Source organism: Andrena cerasifolii, chromosome 8, assembly GCF_050908995.1.
Source record: "Andrena cerasifolii isolate SP2316 chromosome 8, iyAndCera1_principal, whole genome shotgun sequence".
NCBI lineage: Eukaryota > Metazoa > Arthropoda > Insecta > Hymenoptera > Andrenidae > Andrena > Andrena cerasifolii.
The window spans coordinates 13,068,132-13,084,565 of NC_135125.1; the positions used below are offsets into that span (position 1 = coordinate 13,068,132).

General features: G+C 36.8%; 5 protein-coding genes across 9 annotated transcripts; 4 read left to right on the forward strand and 1 right to left on the reverse strand.

Moving 5' to 3' along the window:
- Nucleotides 1-147: 147 nt before the first annotated feature.
- On the forward strand, nt 148-5,407 carry Gry (trafficking protein particle complex subunit 11 gry). Of its 3 annotated transcripts, none has more exons than XM_076819106.1 (21): nt 148-167; nt 494-695; nt 756-925; nt 994-1,182; nt 1,262-1,435; nt 1,499-1,666; nt 1,749-1,953; nt 2,016-2,189; nt 2,267-2,345; nt 2,412-2,466; nt 2,608-2,815; nt 2,895-3,100; nt 3,174-3,479; nt 3,548-3,753; nt 3,830-3,966; nt 4,037-4,249; nt 4,332-4,492; nt 4,563-4,785; nt 4,853-4,961; nt 5,039-5,115; nt 5,195-5,407. In XM_076819106.1, exons 2-21 carry the CDS (start codon nt 507-509, stop codon nt 5,219-5,221), a joined length of 3,276 nt encoding a protein of 1,091 aa, XP_076675221.1. In that variant the 5' UTR covers nt 148-167; nt 494-506; the 3' UTR covers nt 5,222-5,407. The 3 variants fall into 3 exon arrangements, with proteins under 3 accessions (XP_076675221.1, XP_076675219.1, XP_076675222.1); XM_076819104.1 differs by lacking the exon at nt 148-167 and adding an exon at nt 219-368; XM_076819107.1 differs by lacking the exon at nt 148-167 and adding an exon at nt 219-368 and having other exon boundaries at nt 3,551-3,753.
- A 144-nt stretch (nt 5,408-5,551) lies between these two features.
- On the forward strand, nt 5,552-7,866 carry LOC143372679 (uncharacterized). The gene is made up of 2 exons (XM_076819156.1): nt 5,552-5,769; nt 5,924-7,866. The coding sequence occupies exons 1-2, from the start codon at nt 5,620-5,622 to the stop codon at nt 6,053-6,055; spliced, it is 282 nt and encodes a 93-aa protein (XP_076675271.1). The 5' UTR covers nt 5,552-5,619; the 3' UTR covers nt 6,056-7,866.
- Nucleotides 7,187-10,832, reverse strand: LOC143372668 (putative serine hydrolase). Of its 2 annotated transcripts, none has more exons than XM_076819144.1 (6): nt 10,790-10,832; nt 10,456-10,524; nt 10,324-10,368; nt 9,956-10,191; nt 8,447-8,794; nt 7,187-8,364 (listed from the first exon to the last, which is right to left on the reverse strand). In XM_076819144.1, exons 2-6 carry the CDS (start codon nt 10,505-10,507, stop codon nt 8,113-8,115), a joined length of 933 nt encoding a protein of 310 aa, XP_076675259.1. In that variant the 5' UTR covers nt 10,508-10,524; nt 10,790-10,832; the 3' UTR covers nt 7,187-8,112. The 2 variants fall into 2 exon arrangements, with proteins under 2 accessions (XP_076675259.1, XP_076675258.1); XM_076819143.1 differs by lacking the exon at nt 9,956-10,191 and adding an exon at nt 9,151-9,386 and having other exon boundaries at nt 10,790-10,826.
- Nucleotides 10,833-10,942: 110 nt separating this feature from the next.
- Nucleotides 10,943-12,863, forward strand: LOC143372667 (AH receptor-interacting protein-like). 2 transcript variants are annotated; one of them, XM_076819140.1, is made up of 7 exons: nt 10,943-11,116; nt 11,422-11,499; nt 11,585-11,764; nt 11,835-12,003; nt 12,073-12,259; nt 12,323-12,465; nt 12,540-12,863. In XM_076819140.1, the coding sequence occupies exons 1-7, from the start codon at nt 11,039-11,041 to the stop codon at nt 12,740-12,742; spliced, it is 1,038 nt and encodes a 345-aa protein (XP_076675255.1). In that variant the 5' UTR covers nt 10,943-11,038; the 3' UTR covers nt 12,743-12,863. The 2 variants fall into 2 exon arrangements, with proteins under 2 accessions (XP_076675255.1, XP_076675257.1); XM_076819142.1 differs by having other exon boundaries at nt 10,946-11,116; nt 11,346-11,499.
- A 593-nt stretch (nt 12,864-13,456) lies between these two features.
- Nucleotides 13,457-14,846, forward strand: LOC143372130 (ribosomal RNA small subunit methyltransferase NEP1). Its single transcript, XM_076818053.1, has 4 exons — nt 13,457-13,746; nt 13,973-14,216; nt 14,336-14,544; nt 14,631-14,846. Exons 1-4 carry the CDS (start codon nt 13,603-13,605, stop codon nt 14,742-14,744), a joined length of 711 nt encoding a protein of 236 aa, XP_076674168.1. The 5' UTR covers nt 13,457-13,602; the 3' UTR covers nt 14,745-14,846.
- The last annotated feature ends 1,588 nt before the right edge of the window (nt 14,847-16,434 follow it).

The window sequence follows — 16,434 nt, forward strand, 5'->3', positions numbered from 1 at the left end:
GGAACCAGTAAAGCGTGAAAGCCGACATCAGGTGCAAGTTGGAAAAGGCAATCGCTTGCATTGTTCACGATAATTTACGATGTAAGTCTGTGCTTGGTCCCAAGAGGTGTTCTTACAACGAGAATTTACTGTACTTACATCTATTCTGTTCTACTTATTGTTAGTATGTATGTATTTCAGTGTTACGTTTATAAATGTCATTATACGATGATAGTAGGTGACACTACTAGTCACTGATACACATACACACTCATTAACCAGTAACACGTTAACCTAACTGTCAAATCCACGAATGTGCTCACAGTACATTGAGTCGTGCGAACTTTCTTTGTACGTTCTTCGATGTAGTTGATTGACAAGATAATTAGGTACTTTTAAGCTTGTCTGAGGAATCGCTTGCATAAAAATTATCCGCACATTTACCTGCTTCACGTTTGGTATGCTCTGTATCAATTGTGAAAAAAAATTTCTATACCTCTGCTTTCCTTCACAGTTCATCTATAAGTATGTTTGAGTTACCAACAGAAATAACAACTACGCCATTAGCTCTTATCGGGTTAACTGGTTTGGATATTACGAGTCCTGTGCATCGTTCGATTTGGGACGCATTCAGTAACAATCGCAGATTAGACAGTTCCGCCATTCAGTTTAAGTTACTCAGCCCGACGCATGAATTTCCTACGGTGAAACCTAAGGTACGTGCGACGCTTACGAATTATTAGAATATTAAATTAATCGTTCATCGTTTATTCTAGTGCAATATATATAATTGGTACGTGCCGAAGGGAATATTGAAACGGAATTGGATGAATAAATATCTGAACGAAATTCCAGCGGTTGTTGTTGTATTTTATGACTTAGATTGGAATGATCCACAGTGGAATGAGAAGAAAATGGAATGCGCTTCCAGAGTGCAAACTCTTCGGTAACGATTACTTTAAGAGCTGTTCGTCTTATGTATTGGATATTATTTCTAATCGCTTATTGTCTTAGAAACGCTTTGGAAGGGAGAAGCACAAAAATAGCTGTAGTACTTATACAGCATTGTACACAGCCTCCTCCGGGTTCCGAAGATGCTCTAGCAGCTGAACGTGCTACGGCTGTTTGTGGAGCGTGCGAACTAACTCCAAAGTTATTGTACATTTTACCACACGGAGATCATTTACTAGGGTATACATCTAGGTAATTAAGGAACTAATTGCGAAGCTTTGTCAGATGATTGGTGTGTTCTGTTTACTTATATCTACATGCACATTTGCAGATTGGAGAACGCATTGTATGATCTAGCACAGAGTTTCTATCATCACAAGTATCGTATTGTTAAAGGACATAAAGACCAACTCGAGAAAACCTTGCATCAACATTTATTCGTACGTTATCAGTTCAAGATGGCATTCTTAAATGAACTGAGACAAGATCAAAATGTATCTAGAAAGTAAGTGTACTAAGGCTGAGAAAGATTTCAAGTATAACTAAAAAATACGACGTTACCTTGCAGGCACTATGAACAAGCATATAGTAATTTGTTGGAGATAAAAATGACAGACACAAATGCAATGGAGATTAAAACCGTTGCCTCCTTTATAAATTATAAATTATGTAAGATAATATTTCAGTTAAATGTTCCGAAAGAATCCATATCACAAGTGAGAGTGCACATCGACAGGTCAGAAATATAAGTAACGACTAAACCGAAATACGCAATGCACGATACATACTATTATAATAACATTAAATTGTTAATACAGGTTCAGATTGGAAACTGGCCCAGAGGAACTTATGTTCGAGCATCATGCATGGATCTGCAGTCAGTATTCTACATTTGCAGAATTATTCAATGATACTATTCGACAGGGACTTCCAGCTGTTCAAACTCAGCACCCCGGGTATTACTTTCAATCAGCAGCTCATCATGCAAGCTTAAGGCAAATGGCTTGCAAAGAGCTGTGCCAGGTATTAAAATTAACGTATCCAGGAAGCAGAATCTTTTATACAATTTATATTTGTTACTTTAGAACATTAGCAGTTATCCAGAACCAGATCCACTAGCTGGAGAGGACAAGCTTGACTTTTATGGACAACGACCATGGCGGCCTGGGAAATTAAGCGCGGAACCCGCGGATCCAAAGAAAGAGGCAACCGCTATACAGGCTTTACAATACAAAGAAAAATATACTGTGAATCATTCCGTAAGGCACCCTTGCTACATTATTATTTCAGTTTCCAAGCTTCTATCATATGCGCATAACAGTTATTTCACTTTCAGGAAATAATTATTAGCCTGTTAGGAAATGCGATTTCACAATTTAAAATATATAGGTGTCCAAGGATGAGGAGAGTATTAGGTACAGTACATTTAATTATAAACTGTTCCTTTGTATATCATATATAACAGAGATGTGTTGTTACAGTGGTACAGATGGCTGAAGAGTATTACAATGCTGAGGACTACGGAAAAGTTCTGACGTAAGTCGAAGTTCATTTACCGTTATGATAACAACCATTTTCGAAAACCGCCGCAAAGATTTTGTACTGTTCATTCCAACATTATTTCCTCTAGACTATTTTCATAACTTAACATCAAAACCATAAAATTTGATTGGCCAGATTATTGATGCACATGTTGTGGGAATATCACGGTGAACGGTGGCCTGTCTTAATCACAAATATCTTAAAAAATGCCTTGCGAGCAGCGTATCTGTCTACGAGTATTCAAGACTACATCACGTTAGCATTCGAGGCTTTGGGACCCTCCACCATATTTCCAGACGATTACAAAACCGCCGTTTACGATAACATCATTAATATCCTCCACGTAAATAAGCTTCGCATAATTAAAATCGTTATATTATAATTGATAATTAATTAACCGAAATCTTCATGTGAAATACCAGAAGAAACCACCAAAACCGGAGCCTGACTTACCCGATGACGTGAAGCAGCTAGCGTTAGAAAAGTGGACAATGGAGCTTGGTCGATCGGAACCAATTGCCTTTACAATTGATGATAATAATATGACTTCGTTTGTAGAAGTTAAAGCTCGATTTTCACAATCCAAGTACGCTATTAATTCCACGGTGGGCGTGGAAGTCATTATCAGGTAATATATTCAGTAATTCGTTTTTGTATATTCATAAGGACTGGCATGATTCATAGAATGATTGCACTTACAGAAATTCGTACAATGATGTGATAGAATTTTCAAAGATATCGATAACGATTAGCAGTCCAGGGTACAATTCAGAATTTCCTGTCACCGATCCTAAGCACAGTGATCTTATTTTTCACGCTAAAGAAATGAAGAAATTTCATTATCAATTTCAAGCACCGCAACAAAGCGATGGCAGCGAGATACGCATCACCACTATTTCGTTATACATGGGTAACGATGATGTCTGCTGTATCATTTTGAGATTTTCCGCTGTGGGAAGGGACACGAATTTTTTAAGCCGATTATACCCCGAGATACAGCAACTTCGGTACATTGAAAACGATTAGATACATCTGTAATATTTCTTCAAAGAGCTGATGCATTTTATATCTACAGTAGAGACGAGTTCGAAACCATACAACCGTTAGTCAACGCAGAGATAAAACAAGAAGAATCTAGTCTAAATATAAGCGCGGAATCCAACAACCCAGCACTTGTAGGAGAGTGGCTTCCCATTAAAATCTCTGTTACCGCAAATGAATATGTGGCATCTGCATTGTTAAACGTGTCGCTCGTAGCGGATGGAGCGAATGAACAATCAAGTACGTGCAATAATAATGAAATGTAGTTACTACGAAATTATACACCGTGCCCCCTAATTTTAACTTCAACTTTTAGCGGAATTAAGTTCAACAATGGCTAACAAGCAATCAGTGATATCGATATCGTTTGATAATCTGGAGAAAGATTGCAGCACTCATCACACTGTATACTTAAGAGCCCATAAAATTGGCGATAGAAATATCCACATAAAGGTAAGCACCATAGGTACTTTTCATTAATTTCGGAAGAAACAAAATAATCCGCATAACTTTATAATTCCAGGTTGAATACTCAAAGTCTGAACAAGTAAAAGGAACTAAAGAATTAACATATTCATTATCAGTTACAAAACCATTCGAAGTATCAACACTATTTTACACTACACTCTTTGAGCCATTAACGAAAGGTTTCATTAACGAACCTTTTATAATTATGCCCCATATTTCTTGCGTTTCTCCGTGGCCTATAAACATCATCAGTACTTCCGTGGAGTTGGTAAATAATAGTTTCAATCTCTGCGTACAATTTCTACTTGATAGCATTACACATATAACATTACACGCGTATAATTGTACAGGGTGATTCTATAGAAAAGGAAAACGGAGACCAGACGGTTTCTGTTTTAGCTGGCATTACGCTTTCCGAGGGCGAGACTGGTACAGATTCCTATTGTTTAATACCGAAAGGTGGCGGCGAACAGCCTATCAGTACGGGAGTGTACACGATCAAATGGAAACGGTGAGGCAAGGTGAATTCTACGCAGCTATAGAGTAACGAAACATTTTGATGACGTGACACATTGTTTTAGTGCGAACGATGACGATGCACTGGAAACTAGTAGCAGCGTAACTCTAGCTCCTTTATGGGTCGAAGATGCAGTGATCGGCTTAGAAGCGAAATTGCCAGCCCATGGTTGGGTCCGTACACCGCTGCTTGTATCGTACTTTCTAAAAAACCATTCCGATTATATGATTACATTGCGTATGACCATGGAAGCCAGCGATGCCTTTATGTTTGCTGGGCAAAAGCAAGTGCGTAAACATTTGAAGGTATAAAATGCGTGACGAGATGGTCAATTCAATTATTACTTTGCTGCAGGTTGATATTTATGTCCTTCCAAAGAATGAACGAAAAGTTGAATGGATTTTACGGCCGCTGGTGGCTGGTTTTGTGCAACTTCCTACTTTGTCTTTAGCAGTTCCTGCTGGTAAGAGTCTCGTCGCTTTCATCTATTTTTCGAAGTTATTATCTTGGACAGTAATCTCACTTTCATATCACGCGCAGATGAGGAATATAAACTAAGTAAGTCGCGGCTTCCAGAAGTGATAGAGCGATCGATACCGAGTCATATATACATTCTAGTAAGTTATATAATTTTACCATGTACATATTACACACTCACGTGTAAAAATGGCGCGATTATCTTGTATTCTTTTACAGCCAACATCGCAAACTATAGAGGAATAAATGAAATAAAGAAGAGGATGTTTGAAGGAAAAAGAATTCTTTTTTCTTTGTTCTATCGAAATGTATTATTCATTAGCGGATACTTTTTGCGCGTACCCGCAAATACAAAAGCATCCGTTGAATATAATTTATTTGAACTATTTCGAAAACATAATAAAAGAACGAAACTTCTTCATCCTACGAAGCGATTCTCGATTCTGTTGCATTTGTGTTTGTTCCTTCGATGCGGGAGCCGTTATCGATTATATTATGTGCTACAAGTACTGTATTTCTATAGAAACCAGATGTGTCACACAATACTCGATGGGCATGCGTGTACGTTCGCTACGTCGCTTCCAATTTAATCGGAACTAAAACTTACAAAATAGTGCACCTCGCGAGCTTAAAGGTCGTGGATAATGACATCGACGGTACAACTCGATGATAACCATGCAGCCAAGGTTCCTTCAGAACAGCTGCGCCACGACAAACATCTGGAAAAATGTGTGACGCCAATTTTTCATATAAACTCCGAAGAATCTTTGACACGTAATCGGAAGATCTTAAAGGTACGACGCCAAGGTGTTCCCGTCAGCCACTTTTTCTAAGAAACGGGTTCCAGACGGTCGCAATGACTGCGTCGCGAGCGTCGTGGATAATAGCCACGGAAAAATCAAAAGTTGATATTGTTACTATCGTAACGTCGTTATTTATTATGAGCAGGACCTGGAACTGGCAAAAGCACGTTTGAGGACTTACGCAGCTTATACGCCTACCGATCGAGAGTTGCAGGAACGCGCAGCGGAATATCGTAAACGCCTGCGGAAGTACAACCGAAAGTATGCTCCCTCGTAGCGTGGTACCGTTTCTACCGTAAGGTTCGAAGTACATGCTCCCGATCTGATAACTCGAGCCGAACGAACAAACTATCAAGTGAAAAGTTTGTTGATCGTTGGGATCGATGGATCAGACCGATAATTTGGACGGTGGCGTTACACCGACGACGATATGAACGAGGATCAGAAATTAAACGTTACATATGCGCGTGCTGTAAATATGAATTTTAATACAGAACGAAATATATGGCCGGCGATGATAACGAAATAAAATATTTTATCTCGATCAATTATAACTTCGTGATTGTTCTACGTAGAGAATATAAATGGTGTACTTACGGTGCGCAACGAATTCTTTTACCACGCGGAACCGACAGTTCACTGCGGGAACCACGAAGAAGACCGCGTAGAAACAAGTACGAACGATATTCACCTGTCCGAGTGGAATATTCACGTTCGTTTTCAACGTGTGACGGCATTATCGTCGCACGTAATTACTGACACGCTGAACATGTATATGTACGATAGGATAAGTTCGTTTCAGGAGCTGCCTGATAACGACCTAAACCAATAATTCGACAAAATGCCTCGTAGAATGCCGGCGCGTTAAATTTCCATCCACGAGCGTGAATTCCGCTTCTGACCTTCGCGAAACCCATAGAAATGTATATATTGCTGCTCGTAAAGTATTGCGGTAATTATTATCACGGGAAGCACCATTACGCTGCTTGCCGAATCGCCTCGAACGCGTAATTTACAACTAAGGCGTTCTCAGCGAGCGATCGCTACCTGAAACTCTCGCTTACCTGCTGTTTGAATACTACTTAGTAGTTGCTACTATGCCGATCAAAAATTTAAGAGGAACTGACACGTAACAGCCGCGACACGGGCAATGTGTCGCGGGGCATATAATTTCATTTCATTTGTACGTGGCATCGTACCGCAGCTGAGTAAACGAATTTGACATCGAAACTTTTCGGTTTGACCATTCTACGGTCTAAAAACATCTGTATCAATATGGGCTTCCCTATCTCGCGTATACCGTTTCATTTGCAACTCGATTCCAGTGGCAAAATGCAGTCGTCCCGTAACTCTGGAGAATGTTGTAATCGGATTTTTATGAGAAGGGCAGAAATGGAGGCGGCGAATGTAGTCAGATAATCGTTTTATTCTAACAATTCATCATAATAAATTACAAACGATAGTCTTGCCTTTAAATGCATTACGTACATATGTGCGTTGCAGCACCTGGCGTGAGACACATTCTCAAGAACATTTTAAAGAAAAGAAGTTACGACGGAAAAAGAAAAAAAAATGATAGCGTATATCGCTTCGAGGTCATTTATCGTCGAATGTTGCGTGTGGAAGCATAAAGGTCTGGGCACACATATCAGTTTCGTGACGGCACGTAGAGGGGCGTAGAGGATCTCTTCTTCTTACCACTGGCACCGAACTGATATGTGTGCCCAGACCTTAAACCGGTATACACCTTGCACTATGTTATTCGCGTATTGATGCGCTATCGCTATTGTGCGACGAACGTAATGTCTATTTGAAAAAAAAAGAATGCACCGTTAGACGCTATGAAGGCAACGTTCATTGTCCTTGTAAATAGTAATTATCCGCTACCATCGATGTTATCCTTAACTCGTGACATGCACGTTAAAGATATTAAAGTGAATCCGAAATTTTACTTACACCCGGTATTACTTTTTCCCCAAAACGGTTTCAATACTTATACCAATGGAAGCTGGAAATATTTCTCTATTTCCATTGTGCTTTGGAAAAGTAATACGCTTCTAATAAATATCACTTAATGCATACTAATAATACCGTATTTCGTTAAAAATTGTTCTACCATAAATTAGATCCCCTAATGTAAACCATAAATATTTCAAAAGATCATCAGACACTTTAAAAGAACGTAAATTGTATACAGAACACGTTTGGTTACTGAATCAAAGATACAGATACATTAGCTAGTTTATATGGCTAATACAGCTGCAAAAAAAGTAATTTTACTATTTCTAACGGATTCTAGCTGTTTTGATGGTTTACATTTAAAATATATCGTGGTTAAGTACGTAAAAATTTGATAATTATGGGCGCAACCCTTTCAGGATTATTCAAGTGTACAAAATGGTTTCCTTCCACTTCATGGTACTCAAATCTTCTGGCATTTTTCTTTATTACATCTAATGTAGTCTGGTAGCTTTCAGGCTCATCAGAGACGTATCCTTTAGTAGCGCGAATATTAAGATAAGCGCACTTTATCTGAGCTGCATATGCCAATATTAGATCCATAGACAGCATACCCAAATAAGCAACCTGAAGAGTATAATATTAATAGCAAACTATTCACTATTCTATGTATTTTATGCAATTATTTGTAAACTAATGGTACGCTTACTTTCAATCGTGGATCGCGTGCGAAATAGTACTGGTCAGGCTGATAAGAGGGTAGCGCACCACGTTTCATTAATGTCACTATACCTTCCTTACACACAGCTCCGTTATAACCATTACTTGCTATTTGGATTATATCTTCGTACGTGTACGTTGGAACATTTTCAGGGTTCAAAGTATCGTATTCCAAAAATTTATCAATACAGGTGCCAGTCGCAGGAACTCTTTTTGCCACACTTCCAACAGTGGGGCCTGCCATATCTAAAGCTATCACGAATTCTGTATCATCTGGATAAGTTGCAGCATACAAAAATGCTACCGCTCCTCCTAAGGAATGTCCAAGTAGCTTCATCTACGTAAACAATGAATAATTATGAGCATATACTAAAATAAAAAGCGACGAAAGTAAGGAAGCGTGTAATTTAAAATTAAAGTGATCATTTCTCAATACGAATGAACTACGAATTTGTGATTGCATACATGCACACACATAAGCTTACATTTATATGTGGTAATGTTCACATTTGTTTTCGGTGATGCCATGATACAAAATACAATACAAAACAAAAAATGAAAATTTTCAAGGGTGACTGTTACATGTGCACAGTAATTGTAGAACAATGAGTGCAGTATTACGTGTATAGATTAATGTAAAGTTGGTTGCATTCCAATTAAAGACAGAGTGGTAAAATAAATCCACTCGCTAACCTTGCTCCATTTGAAATGCTTGACAATTCTACGCAGTAGAATAACACCGTCCCAGAAAGCATAATAGTACTGACTCTTTGGATAATGAGAAGATAAACCATGACCGGACATATCCAGACAAAGTACAGAAATGTCGTCAGGTAATAAAGGAATCAAGGTGTCGAAGCTGCCAGCATTGTCCTGGCGTCCGTGTAGTGCCACTATCGGTTCGACATTCTTGGGGCCCCACCATTTGCCTGTAGATAAGCGATAATTATATCATGATAAAATTAATAATATTAAAGTGACCGCTTTATTACTCCACGCGTGTGTCAGTCTTAACACCTGTAATCCCTGAAAATAAATATATCTGAAAGGCAAGTTTAAAATGACACAAAATTGTAGCCGAAACTCAAAAATCTGTTGTATCGATGTGTCGTCTGTAATCTATAGTTATACAACGATGCCAAACGGTTTGTAACATGTAATTTTAAATGATATTATAAATAACGATAAAAGACAAAAATTTAACACGAGTTTGTAACAGTCAACCTTGATGAAAATCTTTCTTCCATGCTTTTTCAGAGTAGAGAAAAATACAACAAAATACGGTTACACAGGAAATAAAGCATATCTGAGTTTGAAAATGCAACGATTGGATAAAAAATAGTAAATAAAAGCCTTAATTATTAAAAAAATGAGATTGCACGAATGATAACATATTACATATATACCAGTGAAAAACTGGAAGACGTATCAGGGAATGTATGATGCGCAAATTAAAAATATGAACAGATCGTTGTATAACTTTCACTCGCTGGCTAACCTTGTTCCACTTGTAATATTTTTGAACTCTACGTAGAGTGAGAAGTGATTCCCAATATATATAACAGAATTGCCCTTCGTAAAAGTGCGAGGATAGGCCGTGGCCAGGTAGATCTATGCATAAAATAGCTACATCTGCTGGTAAAAGTGGAATCAAACGTTCAAAAGTCCCAGCATTATCCTGCCACCCATGTAATGCCACTATCGGCTGTTGCGCCATCGGTCCCCACCATTTGCCTAAATTTTTATCATTATTATACTACGGTGCTTTCCTATTCAATTGGAGCTCAAGTTTGAAAGTAATTTTTATGTGTTTTTACTATTTTAATTAAAAGTATTTAGATTGAACTAGGTAGAACTTTTACTGACCGCTTAAGTGACCCCATGGCACAGGTATTTTAATTTCTTCTGGGGCTGAAAGAAGTCAGTAACATACTACATTAATGAGTAATAATAAATCTCTATCGTCAAACGTTTGAGTAACAAAGATTGCTAACTTACCGTCTTTAGTCATTCTATCTGTAGGAGCAGTGCTCTGGTCGACTGCACTCATTTGTCTAGTAATGAAAAATGAAAATGAATAACAGAATTTGACGTTCTTATATATATAGTAAACGATAAGTCCCGCTATTTTCTACTTTTTTCCCACTTTTTTGAAATACGTACACGAAATTATAGACTTTTGCGTTAATCGATCGAAAAAACTGCAAATCATTATGTAACTAGACCAAAGTTCAAATCACTGTATAAATCAGTATAATTTGAAGAATCGTACTCTGTGATAAGATTCGTATATATACGAATATTCCAGTAAAAATATATATTAAAAATGTATCTTTTTGTTTCACTTGTGTCACCTGTTTCGTTAATTCATTTACAATCTTTCGCATGAGGTAACAATTTTTTCGATACCGAGTGTTGTAAGTTTGTCTAATAACAGGTTTATACGAGATAGTTACTTACTTGGCTACTCAAAAATCTCAATCATCAATTTCTGGTGTGGACAACACGTGTGCATACATATGAAGAAACAGGAAACTAGCGCTACACAAAGGAAAATGGTTCCTTATTTATCAATGGCTGAATGATTAGATATTGTCGTTTCATTCAAGATAAATTCCGAAGATATTTCATCGAACTGATGTCACACTTTAAAGCGCAGGTACTTCTCCGTACCGTTTTTCTGTCACTGTATGAGTATCTATTTATACACGATCGTCGATCGTGCTTTGAAATCGTAGTTATCGCTAATTAGTTTCGCTTCAGCGAATCGTAGTGATTAGGTTTAATGGTTTAATCTTAATCGTCCGAATATTGATATTAAATAAGAAGCGAAGGATTGTCTTTTTGGAATGATGCAAAAGATGCTTTACAAATATTAACGTTTACAGTTTAAGGTTTACTGATAGATCTGTGAAATCATCCAAATTAAATTGCTTGATTTTCACTGTTATTCTCATTCTCAAGATGGAAAGTAAGGAGTGCATAGTCAAGACTGTGATCCATGCAGGAACAAAAGCAATTAATTTTGTACCTGGAACCAAAGTACGTATCGCGGACTATATTCTGCATTTTTACTTACTTTATGCCTAAGAACAAGTTCTGACTTATAGTGTCTTCAAACTTTCAGGTGGTTTTTCACTTTAAGACAATGAAATGTAATGATAATAGAACCGTAATAGATGATAGCAGAGCAATGGGGAATCCAATGGAGCTCATTTTAGGCAAGAAATTCAAGCTTGAAGTATGGGAAGTTATCGTACAAAAGATGGCATTAAATGAAATAGCACATTTCAGAGTTGACAAAAGCGTATGTTTATAGCGATATAAATATGTAACGCTGAGGTCAAAGCATACTGAAATAGTACCTGTTGCTTTAGCTAGTCACAGCATATCCTTTTGTGTCTAAAACTCTGAGGGAAGTTGGAAAGCCGAAATCAGAGAAACGTGCTCACCACTGCTGTGGCGTGACTCTACAAAACGAAGGGATCGGATATGATGACTTAAATGAGCTGATCAGGTGTCCTCAAGATCTAGAATTTACAATTGGTAAATTTATCTATAACCGAAGTAAGTTGAAGCAATATTATTGCCCGAGCTAATAAATTTATATTGTAGAACTGGTTAAAGTAATTTTGCCAGAAGAGTATGAGAAGGAATCGTGGCAAATGACCGAGGACGAAAAACTAAAGAGTATTCCGGATATAAAAGAGAAGGGGAATGCATTATTCAAGGGGAAGAATTATGACGAAGCTTGTGATACATATGCGAAAGGCATTGGAATACTAGAACAACTTATGCTCGCGTTAGTATTTAATGTCTACGTTTTTGTTAAATGCCTTACATATTATATATATGTAATTTATAGCGAGAAGCCCAATGACGAAGAATGGATAGCTTTAAATCGAATGAAAATTCCATTGCTCTTGAATTATTCACAATGCAAATTGATTCAAAAAGATTATTATGCAGTTATTGAACATTGTACTACAATCCTTAAGCACGATCCAGGTTCGTCGATTTATGTATCTGAACTTATTTATATGTATAAAAGAATAATTCGTCACTATGTATATCATTATTAGATAACGTCAAAGCATTGTATAGGAGGGGTAAAGCATACATGGGGGCATGGGACCAAGAAAAAGCTATTAAAGATTTAAAAAGGTCTGCTGAATTGGATTCTGCACTGGAGAATACCGTTGAGAAGGAATTGCAAGCATTTTCTCTAGTCGTCAAGGAGAAAGATCAAATGCAAAAGGAGAAGTTATCTAAATTATTTAAATGAGTATTTATTAAGTATATTCCAATTGATGTACAAATGTAAAATGTGATTTTGTGTGTGTATATATATTATATACTAACAGTAAATGTATAACGAGAATAAAACAAATGCTTTACAATTATAATCTAAATCTATTAACATTCTTTTTCACTATCATGCATGAGATTTTAGTTACATGTTATCTACACATGTGATATCAGAGTCATGGACGTAAAGGACGGTGCATATTTGCGAGGGGGTTGAAGCAAAAGACGGAAGAGGAATCGCCTGTTTCAGCCATCTTGAGCCTGTGGAGGATATCCGATTAGATAGACTACGTGACTAATCGAGGAATTTAGGAAAACGTCCGTTAGGTCGGGGAACAGAATATTTTATGAATTTATACAGAAAATGTAACAAAAACCTTAGCAACTAATAAACATAAGAACAATTAATTATAAACATTAATAACTCACTTCATTCATTCTTCATTCATTCGATAAATTATAAAGTCGCGCGCAAACAGGCATACCACAACACAAACACGAAACCCCCAAACAACGGTTGATTCTCCTGAACGCAGCCATTGGGTGATAGGTCTATCTTATACTTCGTCTGTGATTATACTATCATGTATCGGTAAGGTAGGGAATGACATCAACCGATAAAAAAAACATTATTTCGCAAAGATTATTTCTATACAAAATGAAGCTGTTTCCAAAATTTCAGCCAATTTAGAGCTTAGAGCATAGGGGTTTTCCGAAGTTTAGTCAATATCTGCATTGTGCTGACATCTATTGATTACCATGGCAAGCGTTAACATTGCACTGCAAGATCTTTAATTACCAATTCAGTTTTTATTATAATACACACACCTATATAAAATGGGACAAAAGCGTAAAAATCGCAATGAAAAAGATGATTTTGAATACGATCCAGCTCCGAAACATCTTCAAATAGCTCATATAAAAAATCAAGAAAAACGTCTCATTGTTATTTTGGAAAAAGCGCAACTGGAATCCGTTAAAGTAAGGTTATGTTGTACTAATAATTTAATACATATTTATTTTCTACTTCTTTTAGACGTTTGTGCTTGATTTATTTAATGTATTATTCCCTACTAGTCATTACTCATCTGAAGTGTAAATATATAAATATTACACCCTGAAAACCTATGTTACTTTCTATATACTGTTATTAAATAGTGAATATTTCTAATGAAAAATAACATTTTAATGTCTGCTGTCTTATTAGGTTGGACATAGTTTCGAATTATTAAACTGTGACGATCACGCAAATATTTTGAAGAAAAATAATCGTGATCCTGGTTCGTGCAGACCTGACATTGCTCATCAATGTTTATTAATGTTAATGGACAGTCCATTAAATAGGGCTGGACTTCTGCAGGTTTATATTCACACAGAAAAGAATGTGTTGATAGAAATAAATCCACAAACTAGAATACCTAGAACATTTAAGAGATTTGCAGGCCTTATAGGTAAGAATAATCATTATAGCAGAACTCGGTGATGCCACAAAGGAAATTAAGTAATGTGTATTTAGTTGTAGAATGGTGTATCTTAACATTTTATTATGCTAATTTTTAATATTTTACAGTGCAACTGCTGCACAAATACAGTGTCCGTGCATCAGATGGACCAATGAAACTCTTGAAAGTAATTAAAAATCCAGTCACGGATCATCTACCAGTTGGTTGTCGTAAAATAGTAATGTCGTTTAGCGCGAAGAAGGTGCAAAATTCTCGAGAATTGGTTCCTGCTGACGAACCGATTGCTGTTGTCATAGGTGCAATGGCACATGGACAGGTGAGTTTCAAAATAAATTGCTCTGATCTATGCTACGTGTTCCTACAATTTCGACTCGTCTAAACTCGTCTAATTTCAAATTACAGGTGACTACAGATTACACAGAAGACACCATTTCTATTAGTAATTATCCATTATCCGGAGCTTTAACGTGTACTAAATTATGTACCGCATTTGAAGAGGTTTGGGGAATAATTTAGATGTTAGGATGACATGTGCTTCAACTCATGTTTTTTATATTTATACAAGACTGTACAAATTTGTTAAATACGCAGATAAAAATAAAGAAAGATAAAGCGGCACATGCGAATCTAAATAGCACCGCCAAAATACATTCTTTTTTATTCGATCGCTGTATATTACGTTTCCTTGGATATTTCTATTCGAATACGTATGAAGGAAAGGATAAAACGGTGTTACGCAATTGTCGGTGGAAATCCTAGGCATAATGACTCATCAATATTGGTTTTTAGGCGATTGGTCCGTAGGAATGATCCCGTGCGTATACACCAATCGCTGTCAAGAACGCACAAACCTAATGGCGACCGGAAGGATGCTAACGTGTGCGCAACCGTCTCAAATATCTAGTGCCTTTTTTGACTTACGTATTTCATTACGTCATCAGAGTAAAAATGGTCGTTAATGTCAAGTATTCGGAACGTTCCTTTATCCTTATGTATCTTACTTCTCAGAGATTCTGTTATGTTGTTTTCTTGAATTTGAAAGCTCTTGTTTCTGTGATTCGATGCCTCTCTCCTGATCGAGACTTTAATGAGAACGTGAAATCACAAAGAAGTGATTTTATACTGATCAAAGGGACGCCATCTTGTGATTCAGTGTTGTGCTGTGTCAACGTAAACGTATATGACAATTCGTTATGGACTCTGATTCGAATTAAAGGACTGTCTCCTTTGCATTGTGCTTTTTTAATGATATAATTATTAGTGATATGTGATAAATTAAAGAATCGCCAAATTGACTACCGTAGTCAATGTCACGAGTCATAATATCTATTGATGCGTCAGCGTTTACTTCATTGCATTGATAGGATTTTATGTTAACCGGATCATCCGCACGAATGTTTTATGTGCTGCATTTGTGAAACTCGAGTTTTATGGTATTTGCAAATTGTATTTGATCAGAAACGTCATAAGAAAACAAAGGTCAATTATTCATGCTTCGCCATCTTGAACGTGTAACGGAACTTGCTATGGTGATGACGACGTACACGTCATGACAAAATATCATTGAATTCGCGCGCAAAGTTCACCACGTGGTTGTTACCATTACAATTATTACGTTATTTATAATGCTCTTTGAATAATTAACGCGTTAGTGGTGGAAACGGAACGTAATTATAGATTTTGTGCGTATCCCAAAATGCATTGCAGTAGTTATAGAAATCGCGGAATTGGACCGAGACTTGCGCGTTGATTAATAAATTTTAACCTTACACTCTAAATAAAAACATTAATAACAACCGATATTTGGAAAAGTTATTTTCTCTCATACTAAATTACTGCTTATTAATATTTATATTTACGGATCATTATTTCAGTGATCTGAAAATGCATTATGGGTGGACATGGAACGATGGAAATTAACCATTAATTTTTGTATTGGTTAATAAATTGTAATCATGTTTTATCAATAATTATGTACAATTATTATACACCCCATTACCTGTTCCCGTAATATTTCACTATTCTTATGAATTTCAGTAAAACATCAACATACTTTGGTAGAAAATACGTGAAAGAAGCTCGAATTAAGTTTCGTACTCATCACACGTGATGTCGGCAAGGCGGACTTGCATTAAGAGAGGGAATAATGTGAAATGATTAATTAAAGAGTTGAAAGAAGATCTGTGGGTACTTTGAATGAAAAAGG